The sequence below is a fragment of the Pipistrellus hanaki genome (genome assembly GCF_964339955.1).
Source record: "Pipistrellus hanaki genome assembly, chromosome: 13".
NCBI lineage: Eukaryota > Metazoa > Chordata > Mammalia > Chiroptera > Vespertilionidae > Pipistrellus > Pipistrellus hanaki.
Window position 1 is genome coordinate 6646439 of NC_140515.1, and position 12723 is coordinate 6659161.

At 40.2% G+C, this 12723-nt stretch overlaps 1 protein-coding gene across 7 annotated transcripts in view; it reads left to right on the forward strand.

Moving 5' to 3' along the window:
- SHQ1 (SHQ1, H/ACA ribonucleoprotein assembly factor) overlaps positions 1 to 12723 on the forward strand; it is a 99433-nt gene that overhangs the window by 23072 nt on the left and 63638 nt on the right. For all 7 annotated transcript variants that reach the window (XM_084902071.1, XM_084902073.1, XM_084902075.1 and 4 more), the window contains one exon: positions 11968 to 12080. In XM_084902071.1, the coding sequence (XP_084758197.1) occupies positions 11968 to 12080 (113 nt within the window). The remainder of the gene's footprint in view (positions 1 to 11967; positions 12081 to 12723) is intronic.

Here is a 12723-nt window from a genome sequence, read left to right on the forward strand (position 1 = left end):
GGCTCATCTTGCCCAGTCCCGCCCTGCTGGCCACCTTTTAATTAATTTCCTTTCAGTGTGCACGAATCCGAGCACTGTGATTTATAAATGTCAATTAAGTCCAGCTGATCCAGTGTGTCATTTAGAGTTACTGTTTTTTTAAATTGATTGCCATTTTATTTTGTTTATTTTTAATATATTTTATTGATTTTTTTTTACAGAGAGGAAGGAAAAGAGATAGTTAGAAACATCGATGAGAGAGACAGTCATTGATCAGTTGCCTCCTGCATGCCCCTTATTGGGGATGTGCCCGCAACTAAGGTATATGCCCTCGACCGGAATCGAACCCAGTCCGGAGGCTGATGCTCTATCCACTGAGTCAAACTGGTTTCTGCGAGTTATTGTTTTCTTGTTGATTTTTTTTTTAATTAAATTATTATCTGTGTACAGCCGGAACCGGTTTGGCTCAGTGGATAGAGCGTCGGCCTGAAGACTGAAAGGTCCCAGGTTCGATTCTGGGCAAGGGCATGTACCTTGATTGCGGGCACATCCCCAGTAGGGGGTGTGCAAGAGGCAGCTGATCGATGATTCTCTCTCATTGATGTTTCTAACTCTCTATCCCTCTCTCTTCCTCTCTGTGAAAAATCAATAAAATATATTTAAAAAAAAATTATTATCTGTGTACATTTCTTACCATTCCTTTGTATTTCAGCGGGGTCTGTTGTTATTTCACCTCTTTCGTTTCTGATTTTGTTTATTTGGGTCCTCTCTCTTTGTTTCTTGGTTAGCGTGGCTAGAGGTTTATAAATCTTATTTATTCCTTCAAAGAACCAGCTCTTGGTTTTGTTGATCTTTTGTATTGTTTCTTTGATCTCTATGTCGTTTATCTCCGCTCTGATTTTTATTATTTCCTTCTTTCTGTTTACACTGGGCTTTTCTTGTTGCTCTTTTTCTAACTTTTTCAGTTGTAGAGTTAGATAATTTATTACCATTTTTTTCTTGTTTTTTGCAGTATGCTTGTAGAGCTATGAACTTCCCTTTCAAGGTTGCTTTTGTTGTGTTCCATAAATTTTGGATTGTTGTGTTTTCATTGTCATTTGTTGACAGGATGTTTTTTATTTTTTCCTTGATTTCTCTGGAAACCAAGTCCTTTTTTAATAGCATGCTGTTTAGTCTCCATGTGTTTGATTTCTTTGGACTATTTTTATTGTAGTTGATTTCCAGTTTTATGCCATTATGAACTGAGAAGATGCTTGATATGATTACTTTTTATTTTTTTATTTTTTTATTTTTTTAAAATAAATCTTTATTGTTCATATTATTACAAATGTTTCTCATTTCCCCCCCTCCATTGCTCCCCTCCACCAGGTTCCCACCCCACCCTCTACCCTTTCCCCACCCCCATTGTCCTCATCCATAGGTGTACAGTTTCTGTTCAGTCTCTTCCCACACCCCCCACTCCCCTTTTCCCCGAGAATGGTTAGTTAACTCCTCTTCCATACCTCTGATTCTATTATATTCACCAGTTAATATTGTTCATCAGATTTTTTTTTTTTAATTCCCTTGGTGTTTATATTCACTTGTTGATAGTTATCTCCTTCCTGCTAGGGAATACCAGCCAGGCACTCAGCTGCCCCCTCCTCTCCGGCTCCGTCCTCTCTGCGCAGTGTGTCTCCATACGTTAGGCTTTTACAGCTCCTCTGCTTTTCCTTCTGGTTTTCTCTTTCCTTCTTGTTGTAGAATTTCCAGTCAGTCGACTTTCCTGTAGTTCTGGGTAATGTCCATTTTGTATTTTAGTTGTATTTTATTGAAATTGTTGTGTGAGGCTGCGGTTAGGTGTTTACCTGTGCAGCCATCTTGGATCCTCCTCTCTGTAATTTCCTTTTCGCTTGATATGATTTCTATCTTTTTGAATTTGAAGAGGCTTTGCCTATGTCCCAACATGTAGTATATTTTTAAAAATGACCCATGTGCACTTGAGAATAATGTATATTCTCTGGCTTTGGGGTGAAATGTTCTGAAGATGTCAACTAATTTCATCTGGTCTAGTGAGTCATTTAGGATTGATGTTTCTTTGCTGATTTTTTGTTTAGATGCTTTGTCCAAAGGTGATAGTGAGGTATTAAAATCTCCTACTATGATTGTATTGCTATTAATCTCTCCCTTAATGTCCTCCAGCAGTTTTTTTTTTTTTTTTTTTTTTTTTATGTATTTGGGTGCTCTTGTATTGGGTGCATATATGTTTACCAGGGTTATTTCTTCTTGTTGGATTGCTCCCTTTAGTATTATGAAGTGGCCTTTGTTATCTCTTGTTAATGTCCGTTACTTTGAGACCTAATTTGTCAGATATAAGTATTGCTACCCCAGCTTTTTTTTCATTTCCATTCGCCTGGAAAACCTTTTTCCATCCCTTCACCCTCAGTCTGTGTGCTTCTTTTTTTCTGAAATGGGTTTCGTGTAGACAGCAGATATATGGATCTTGTTTTCTTATCCAATCCGCTACCCTATGTCTTTTGATTGGGGCATTTAATCCATTTACATTTAAAGTTATTATTGATAGGCACTTACTTGTTGCCATTTTTATTCTATACCCATGTGTTCCTTCTTCCCTTCCTATTTCTTTATTTTTACAGCAGACCTTTTAGCATTTCTTGCATTGCTGGTTTGGTGGTGATAAATTCCCTTAGTCTGTTTTTGTCTGTGAAGCTCCTGATTTCACCTTCAATTTTGATTGATAGCCTTGCTGGATACAGTATTCTTGGATTCAGACCCTTCCTTTGCATGACTTTGTATATTTCATTCCATTCCCTTCTGGCCTGATGAGTTTCTGTTGAGAAATCATTTGCTAGTCTAATGGGGGTTCCTTTATATGTAACTTTCTGTCTCTGGCTGCTTTTAGGATTCTTACTTTGTCATTGGTGTTTGCCAATTTAATTATAATGTGCCTTGGTGTCAGTCATTTGGGATTCATTTTGCTTGGAACTCTGCGAGCTTCTTGGATTTGTGTGAGTTTTTTCTTCTCTTTCTCAGGAAAAAGAGCATTTTTCTTCAAACATTTTTTCTATGCCTTCCTCAGTTTCCTTTCCTTCTGTAACCCCTATTATTCTAATATTGTTTTGTTTTGTATTGTCCCAAAGTTCCCTTAGGCTCTCCTCCTGCTTTTTAATTCCCCCTCCTCCCCCCAGAAGCTGCTTTAATTGGGCATTTTTTTCTATCTTGTCTTCTAGCTCACTGATGCGGTACTCTGCTACTTCTAGTTTACTCTTGATACTTTCTATTGAGTTCTTTACAGTAGTGATATCATTTTTTCATTTCTTCTTCATTCTTCATTTCCTCTTGGTTCTTATTCATATTGTCAAATTTGTCTTCCATTCTTTTTAGCTATCTTATGATCATTACTCTGAATTCTTGCTCCGGTAGGTTGCTTGCCTCTAACTCGTTTACTTCCTTTTGTGGTGATGCCTGCTTTTCTTTCATGTGTGGGCTATTTGTTTGTCTCCCCATGGCCTCTCTTTTCAGGATGTCTGGTTATGTGGTTTTCTTTCTCCTGTTCATGGGTGATTGAAGAACTTCCTTGAATCTACGTGTTTGCGCCGATTGGGGCGTCACAGCTGTTCGGTGGTCTCCTCTGCTGTGGTTTTTTCAGGCCTCAGAGAAAATCCTCTTTTCTTGGTAAGATGGTGTAGTTTTCCCTCTGAGCCCGGAGCTCCAGGAGAGGTCTCCGCTGCTGCAGTGCTGGCTGCTTGGTCAGGAAATCCTGTCCAGCAGACCCTTACCTTCTTTTAGAGTTCTGCTACCCCTTAGCTTGCCAATTAATACTCCCTGAGCGACTCTCTGATGCTCCTTCTATCTGTTCTGGGACAAGGCTCAGAACAAGTCCGTCTGTTCGGCCTCCATCTTTTGATTTTTTTTGTCTGGGAGATGTATCCAGTGAAGTCAGAGGGGTATGAACAATAAATGACTACTGGAGGTCTGGTGCATGAAAATTAGTGAACTCTGGGGGGAAGGGTCCCTCAGCCAGGAATGTGCCCTTCTTGCAGTCTAGGACCCCTCAGGACATGTCCATTTGCTGGCTTAGGCCCTCTCCCCGGGGATTGGGCCTTAGCTGGCAGTCAGACATCCTTCTGGCAGCAGAAGCAGGAGAGGCTCCCGCTACCACTGCTGTGGTAACCAGCCATGAGGTTGAGCGGCACTCCTCTGTGGAAGCAAACTGACCTCCAGGGAACAGTTCCCGTGTTAAGCATCTTCCCCCTGGTGGTCAGTGTGTGTCACAGTGACCAGTCGTTTTGTTGTTAGGATCAATTTGTTATATAGGATGTTTTTTATTATATAGGATGTTTCCTTAAAATCCTCCAGAAGTTCTTTTATGTATTTTACTAGGTGTTGTGGTTTATAATGTGGATTTTTTTAAAAATAGATGGAGTTACACATATGTTGATATATATGCAATTTGATATGTATGCTACTTTGTTGTATTGAAACAAATTTGAAAACTTCATATCTCAAATTTTCTGAAGGTGGTAATATTATAGATATTTTTACACTTAAAAATGTCAAATTTTATGCCAAAAAAAGAGTATCTGCGGGAAGTTTTAATTCATTATTTTGAAGAAAAGTGCTGCTGAAAGTTAATGTATACTTTGGGAAGCTTATGGTGAACATGCTCCATCTCAAGATACTTGTGTACTCTGGTTTAAACACTTTAAAAGTGATGATTTCAATGTGAAAGACAAAGAATGTCCAGGTCAATTTGAGCCATGCTTTGTAAAACAACCAGAATGGGCCAGAAGACGCAGCCAATTAATTTTGCTTCATGATAATGCACCATCACACACTTCAAAACCAGTTAAAGACACGTAAAAAGATTTTGCCTGGGAAGTATTTACCCATCTGCTGTATTTCACCAGACCTTGCTCCTTCAAATGACCACTTGTTCCAATCAATGGGACGTGTACTTCCTGAGCAGTACTTCAAAACTTACGAAGAAGTGGAAAATTGAGTTTCTGAATGATTTGCCCCAAAACAAGAAAAGTTCTATTGGGATGGTATTCACAAATTACCTGAAAAATGGGGAAATGTGTAGCTAGCAGTGGACATTACTCTGAATAAAGCACTTTTGATGTTTCTCTTGAAATTATTGTATTTTTCTTTGATTTCAAAATCTGCATTATTAACCAGTACACCTAGTAGGTGCTCCTATATTGGGTGCATATGTTACAGAAGATCGGAGAAAAACAAGCTACGCTTAGAGAAATGGAGTTATAATTTATTATTATTACGTTCAGGCCCAGAGAAAAATGTCTTTCAAATTCTGAGCAGCAACACAGAGGAAGCTTTCCTTTTTATATCTTTCCCAGTCCTTCGTTCCCCAAATATGGGCTTTTCTGGTCCCCTTTGCAAGTTCTTTTTTCTTTTTTCAAAAAATTTATTTTATTGATTTTTACAGACCAATTTATTTTATTGGTCAGGGCCCCTTTGCAAGTTCTTAAAGAGCCCTATGTGCTTTCAACCAAAGGCCTAACCTGGTGCCAGCACTGATAACTTCATCTGGGTATGGTTTATAACCTCTCTAAAATGGGAGTAAACAGGTCTTGCAGGACCAGTCAATTAAAGGGGCAGTGACTAGATTCAGATTGCTACCCTCCCAAAATGTCTTTCCCCCCATCACATATATGTGTACCAGGGTTATGTCTTCTTGCTGGGTAAGTACCTTTAGTATTATGTAGTGACCTTAGTGTTCACTTGTGATGGCCTTCATTTTGAAGTCTATTTTTTAAGATATGAGTATTGCTACCCCAGGTTTTTTTTGTTTTTTTTTTCATTCCCATTTGACTGGAAATATTTTTCCCATCCTTTAACTCTCATCCTGTGAGTCTTCTGTTTTGAGGTAGGTCTCTTGTAGATAGCATATAATTGTTTTCTTTATCCATTCAGCTACCCTATATCTTTTGATTGGAGCATTTAAGGTTATTATTGAAAGGTACTTATTTATTACCATTTTAATTCCATATACTTATGTTTCTCTCTTCTTCTCATTACAGCAATCCCCTTAGCATTACTTGCAATGTTGGCTTGGTGGTGATAAACTCCTTTAGACTTTTTTGTCTGGATAGCTCTTTTTTACAACAACTATTTTGAAAGATAACCTTGGTGGATATAGTAATCTTGGTTTCAGATCCTTGCTTTTCATTACCTTGAGTTTCATGCCATTCCCTTCTTGCCTATGGAGTTTCTGTTGAGAAATCAGCTGAGAGCCTTATGGGATCTCCTTTATAGATAACAAATTGCTTTTCTCTTGCTACCTTTAAGACTCTGTCTTTAACTTTTGGTGTTTTAAGTATGATGTGTCTGGGTATGGGCATGTTTGGTTTCTTCTTGCTTGGGACTCTCTGTGCCTCCTGAACTTGTGTGACTTTTTCCTTAAGCAGGTAAGGGAAGTTTTCTGCCATTACTTCTACAGACATGTTCTCTATTGCTTGCTAGTTTTTTCTCCTTCTGGTATTCCACTTAGGTGTATATTGTTCTGTTTCATGTTGTCTTACAGTTACCTTAAGCTGTCCTATTTTTAAATAGTTTTTGGTTTTGTTTTTTTGAGGGGTTCCCCCCCCCCCCCCCCACTCTGTCTTCTAATTCACTGATCTGATCCTCAGCTTCTCCCAATCTGCTGTGTATTCCTTCCATTGTGTTCTTTATTAGTGCTATGTCATTTTTTATTTCTGACTGTTCTTTTTGTATAGTTACTATGTCTTTTCTCATGCTGTTGAGCATAGTTGCCACCATTACTCTGAACTCTATATCAGATAAATTTCTTATTTCCATTTCACTTATCTCTTCTTAGAATTCTCTTGTTCTTTTATTTGGGGCTTGTTTATCTTCCCATTTTGGCTGCCTTTTGTGTTTGTGTCTATGTAGTATGTAGATCTGCTAGGACAGTGGTTCTCAACCTTCCTAATGCCGTGACCCTTTAATACAGTTCCTCAGGTTGTGGTGACCCCCAACCATAAAATTATTTTTGTTGCTACTCCATAACTGTAATTTTGCTACTGTAAATGAATTGTAATGTAAATATCTGTGTTTTCTGATGGTCTTAGGCTCTACAGTAGAGGTCGTGACCCACAGGCTGAGAACCGCTAGCAGGGTTCCCTGTGGAGCCCTGGGTGAGTGGCTGCATATGAGATTTTGTGCATTGGCCCTTTATGAGGGTGCCTGCATTTCCAGCCCTCTCTACTTGAAAAGCAGTCCTGTTAGTTTCACAGCCAGATGTTACTGGGTAGCCCTCTGTGTTCTGGTGCTCTCTGCTGGGGGATTAGACCTCAGAGTTCTCAGTAGGAATAGCTGAGATATCCCTCTGGGACTTCAATTGCTGTCTATGGGAGCCCAGCCACCAGTTTCTTGTCTCCACACCTCCTACCAGTCTCTGAGGTCTCCACTTTCTGTCCTTGGTTATCAGGGTTCTCTCCAGCTAGTCCTCAATTGATTTGTCAGGGTTGTTTTTCTACATTTCAGTTGTATTTCCAGTTTGGTCCTGGGAGAGTGTCAGTATAGCTTCCACTTACTCCACTGCCATTTTTAATCCTCTGTTTTTATTTTTAGATTCCACATATAAGAGAAACTATATGGTATTTGTTCTCTGTCTGATTCATGTAGACAGATACCAAAGAGATGGTTATTAGAGAGGAAAGGGTAAGGAGATGGATGAAAAGGTGAGGGGTAACATAGTCAATAATACTGTCTAAGTTTGCTTGGTGACAGATGACTACTAGAAATAGTGGGATGATTAGATTGTAAGATAAAAAAAATATCAAATCACTGTATGGTACACCTGAAATTAATATATTCTATAATACCGTGTTTCCCCGAAAATAAGGCATCCTCCGAAAATAAGACCTAGTGCATGGAAAGATAAGATATCCCCTGAAAATAAGACCTAGCGCAACTTTGGGAGAAAAATTAATATAAGACACTGTCTTACCTTCGGGGAAACAGGGTACAACGTTGTATATGAAAAGCGTGATACGCTAATTAGACCAGCGTCCTCCCGGATGTCCTTCCTTCGGGACAAAGCTGCAGCGGACATCCTGGAGGAAGCTGGCACTGCGAGGGAAGCCTTGGTCCCAGGTGCCTGCCAGCAGTCGTAAGGAAACCCGTTTCAACAGTGTCAAAGGGAAGCCGGCAGCTGGGGGAAGGCCTAATATTGCACAGGTTTTGTGCACAAGGCCTCTATTATATAATAATAAAAGTGTGATATGCTAATTAGATGGGATGACCTTCCAGATGAAGCTGTCACAGTGGGGGCCAAAGCAGAGGCAGCTGCTGCGGCGGCTGGAGCTGAGCCCCTTGTATGAATTTTGTGCATCGGGCCTCTAGTACTTAAATAAAAAAATGAAATAAATAAATACAGGTTTGTCTAACTTCAAAATTATGTTTTTCTATTAAATCATGTTGCTTTGAGAATGTGTGTGTGTGTGCACACGTGCGTACTCGCACGTGAGCATTGCAGGGAACTTCTTGGGGCTAAAAGAAAATAAAGCAGTGACTCCAGGGTGCTAGGGAGAGGGACTTGGGGTCCAGGGGCAGGAAATGACTCTTCATAATCATCTAGCTGAGGCAAGTCCTGTAGGCAAAGTATAACTTGTCTCCTTCAAGCCCTCCAGCAGCACCCTTTCCAGCTCTATGGCTGGAGGAGCTAATTTTCAGTGGATAAGGAAGGTTGAGTCAAGTTGCATTACTGGGGAAGAGATGTTTCTGGTGGATTAAACTGGAACTTGGAAAGTATTTTCCCATGAAACATTGTTGAGTACTTATTAAACAACTAGAGGTCCGGTGAATGAAATTTGTGCATTGGGGGGGAGCGGGTGTCCCTCAGCTCACCTTGCATCCTCTCCAATCTGGGACCACTAGAGGGATGTCTGATAGGATTGGGCCTAAACCGGCAGTCGGACATCACTCTCACAATCCAGGACTGCTGGCTCCCAACTTCTTGCCTGCCTGCCTGATTGCCTTTAACCGCTTCTGCCTGCCAGCCTGATCACCCCCGCCAGCTGATTGCCCCTAACTGCCCTTCTCTGTAGGCCTGGTCACCCCTAACTGCTCCCTCCTGCAGGTCTGGGTTCCCCCCCCCCAACAGCCCTTCCCTGCAAGCCTGATTGCCCCTAATTGCCCTCCCCTGCAGGCTTGATTGTCCCCAAATGCCCTCCTCTGCAGGCCTGATCCCTACCAACTGCCCTCTCCTGCTGGACATCTTGTGGCCATCTTGTGTCCACATGGGGGCAGCCATCTTGTGTGTTGGAGTGATGGTCAATCTGCATATTACTCTTTTATTAGATAGGATACATGGTACATGGGTGGGGGCTGGCTGGTTTGCCCCGAAGGGTGTCCTGGATCAGGGTGGGGGTTCCCTTGGGGCGTGGGGAGGCCTCGGCAAGGGGCCTGTGGTGATTTGCAGGTCAGCCACGCCCCCTGGCAATCCAAGCGGAGGCCCTGGTATCTGAGACTTATTTATCTTCTATAATTGAAACTATGTAGCCTGGTAGCAGAGGCCTGGGCTGGCCAGGGTCTGCGGAAAGCTTGGTTTCCTCCATCGCTGGGGAAACCCAAATCGCCTGCTCACTCTGTGGCCGCAGCCATCTTGGTTGTGTTAATTTGCATACTTGCTCTTGATTGGCTGGCGGGAGTGGCTTGTGTAGCAGGGTGGTAGTTAATTTGCAAATTACTCTTTTATTAGGTAGGATTTGTTGTGAGTATTCTGTGTAGTTTATTAAGAGTTGAAGACATTTATGGGTTGCCCTTAGACTCTAACTATTTATAATAGTATTTCTATAGGAAAATACATTCTAAGTTTCCAAAAAATAAATTGAAAAAGAACTTTAGAATCCCATTTCTATAAGGTTGGGGATGGCCAGATATCTGGTTTTTGCTCTGAATGTTTCTTTAGAAGTATTAGGATATTGTGGCTGTAACTTCCAGAAAGGTCTTTGGCTCCTTATCGTGTATTAGATTGTGCTTAGATTATATGTCATAACTGGGTCACTTCAGCTCAGTGGATGGTGGTAGGAAGGAGCGAATTTTTTATTCAGAAATTTTGACTAGGTCGAGAGTGTGTACCCTAGTTTCTCCCTGGCTAATTTAGCATAGCTCATTTCATTGTAGGGAATTTTGCATTGCCACAATGGACTTGAAGCCTGATTGATATGCACTAACCTGTCATTCCACTTACAAAATCTGATTTAATAGTTTGCTGTACATCTCTCTATCAAATTATTTATCTTTATTTCTTTTCAGTTAATATTCTTTAAGCTTTTTCTAATTTCCATACTTCTCACTTGGGGTTAGTAGTAGAAATGGGAGGTTGAAGAAAGAAAAAATGTATAGTTTTAGAAACATTTTGTGTGGTATAAGTTTCTTTACTTCATAATTCTGACTGGAATAAAAAAAGATAAGGCAGTTTTCCCAATATAACTTTTCTGTAGGATTTGCTTAAGGAAACATGTTACATATAAATATGTATACATCTAGGAGAAGATGGTTACAGTCAAGTTGAATATTATTTAGGTTATATTTTTAGCTTTTCAAATGGAAAGTCATATCCATTAAAATTGTTCTTAAAATTTCTTAAATATGCTAATAAAGTAGAATGTATAGTTCTGTGTGTTTTATATAGTGCTCCTTGAGACCAGCTGAGATAGACCAAAGGAAGAAATGAAAGTCTGTGTATAAATAACTGATATTCAAATCATTCTGTCTGTTAAAAAATCAAGATGGTGTAGGTAATATAAACAATGTTAGTGCTTCATGAGGCGGACAATTTACTTGAAGAACTGCAAAATGAGATGGAAGACAAGGAGCTATTATAAAAGAAAGAATCAAGAACAAAGAAGGGAAAAATAAAATATATCCAGTTGGCAGGGGCCCTATAGTCAACCTTTTTTTGGGCTAGAAAGAATAAAAAAGTAAGTAAAGTGCAGAGTGGGTTTGGTGTTTGGGGATTGGCTGGCTAAGGGAATATACTGCATTCTGGTCAAGCAGAGCACTTACAGGGACATGAAAGTTATCACCTAAGTTTTGATTAGTTTACATGACACCTAGGATAGGAACACTTTCATCTTGAGTTAGAAATTTATTTCAACAGTAGAGACCCAGTTGTGCACATTGAAAGGAAATTAATTAGAAGGTAAGGTGGCTGGCAGGGCGGGACTGGGTGAGATATACCGGAAACCTCCTGCACTCCTTCCCCCGCTGGCCGCACTTGGGGTGGTGTTGTGGCTTGAAGGACGATTGCAGAGTGAGCAGGGTCCCTTCAGTAGGTGGAGTTCCTTGGCCTGGCCTGTGGGGATCAGGTTGAAATCGGCTCTCCGACATCCCTCGAGAGGGATTCCAGAGTGCGAGAGGGCACTGTGCAAAGTGGGCAGTAAACCCACAGTGCCTGAGCAACAACATAACCCATAGCCAACAGTGGAATGGCCCCGTGAGGAATCTGGCTCCCTCTTCTCTGGTTTCTGGGTGTGTCAACTGAGAACCGCCGCTGCCAAGTCACTGCAGCTTGCAGCTCCTGTGTTGAGCGTCTGCCCCCAGGTGATCAGTGTGCATCATAGCTACCCATCGGATGGACACTTAACATATGAGCCTTTTATATATGTAGACGAGTGGCATGGTGCACAGATTCGTGTACATTGAAAGGAAATGAATTAGAAGAAATATGTTAATATCACTATTCGCCACTATATGATAAAACTATCAACCAAATTCACAATCAACAATGACCGATTGAAACATACACACGTGATTGGCGTAAGGATTAAATCAGATACTTTTTGCTTGGCACATAGTAGATGTTTAACAAACATTTGCTGGATTTGAATCAAAATGTCACAGGTAGTTTCATGGCTTACTGATCAATTAGATTCTTCCTCTGTTTTGACAATTTCTGCAAAATTAGACTTGCCAGTGCTAAAATTAGAGATAGTAATTATTCTTTCTTGGTGTCCTTAGGATGAATTCAGTGATGTCATCGATATTAAGGATCCAGATTTTACTCCTGCAGCTGAACGCAGGCAGAAACGCGTGGCTGCTGAGCTGGCCAAATTTGATCCTGATCATTATCTGTGAGTATTGAGTTTTTTGAGGAGTAAATAATTTGCTTGACATTTATTTTATAAATTTTGAGTCTTTTTAACTGTGTTAGGTATGTGCTTTTTGGATTCTGGAAATTAGTGAAGGCTTAAAGGCTTGACATATGAATTAACTTACCACTGTAAGTACCTTTGTGATGTTTGTAGAACGTTGCTTCTTAGAAGTTCATTCTAGCAGAGAACACGTTTAATGTGCTGCTTTGAGGTTTTTCTATCCAGGCTTAAAAATAGAACACCGTATCCAAACATAGTTGTACTTTTCAAAGTAGGCTTTTTGTTATGATTAATGGTCTTTATGAATTTAAATCTACATTTACTGCATTTCTTGGCTGATCCAGGATTTTCATAACACTTTCATCTACTAGCACCAGTATCTAATTTCAAATTAATAATAATAATTGTCTATAGTAGGGTATAAATAAAATCTAGTTGTAAGTTTTGTTGCATTTATTCCCTACCTGCATTAATTGTGTCTTTAACCATAGTGCATCTGTATGAGGCTTAAATTTGCCCAAAAGCCTCATCTAAGCCTATCTAATAAAAGGGTAATATGTAAATTGACCATCACTCCAACACACAAGATCGCTGCCCTCAAGTGGACACAAGATGGCCAGTA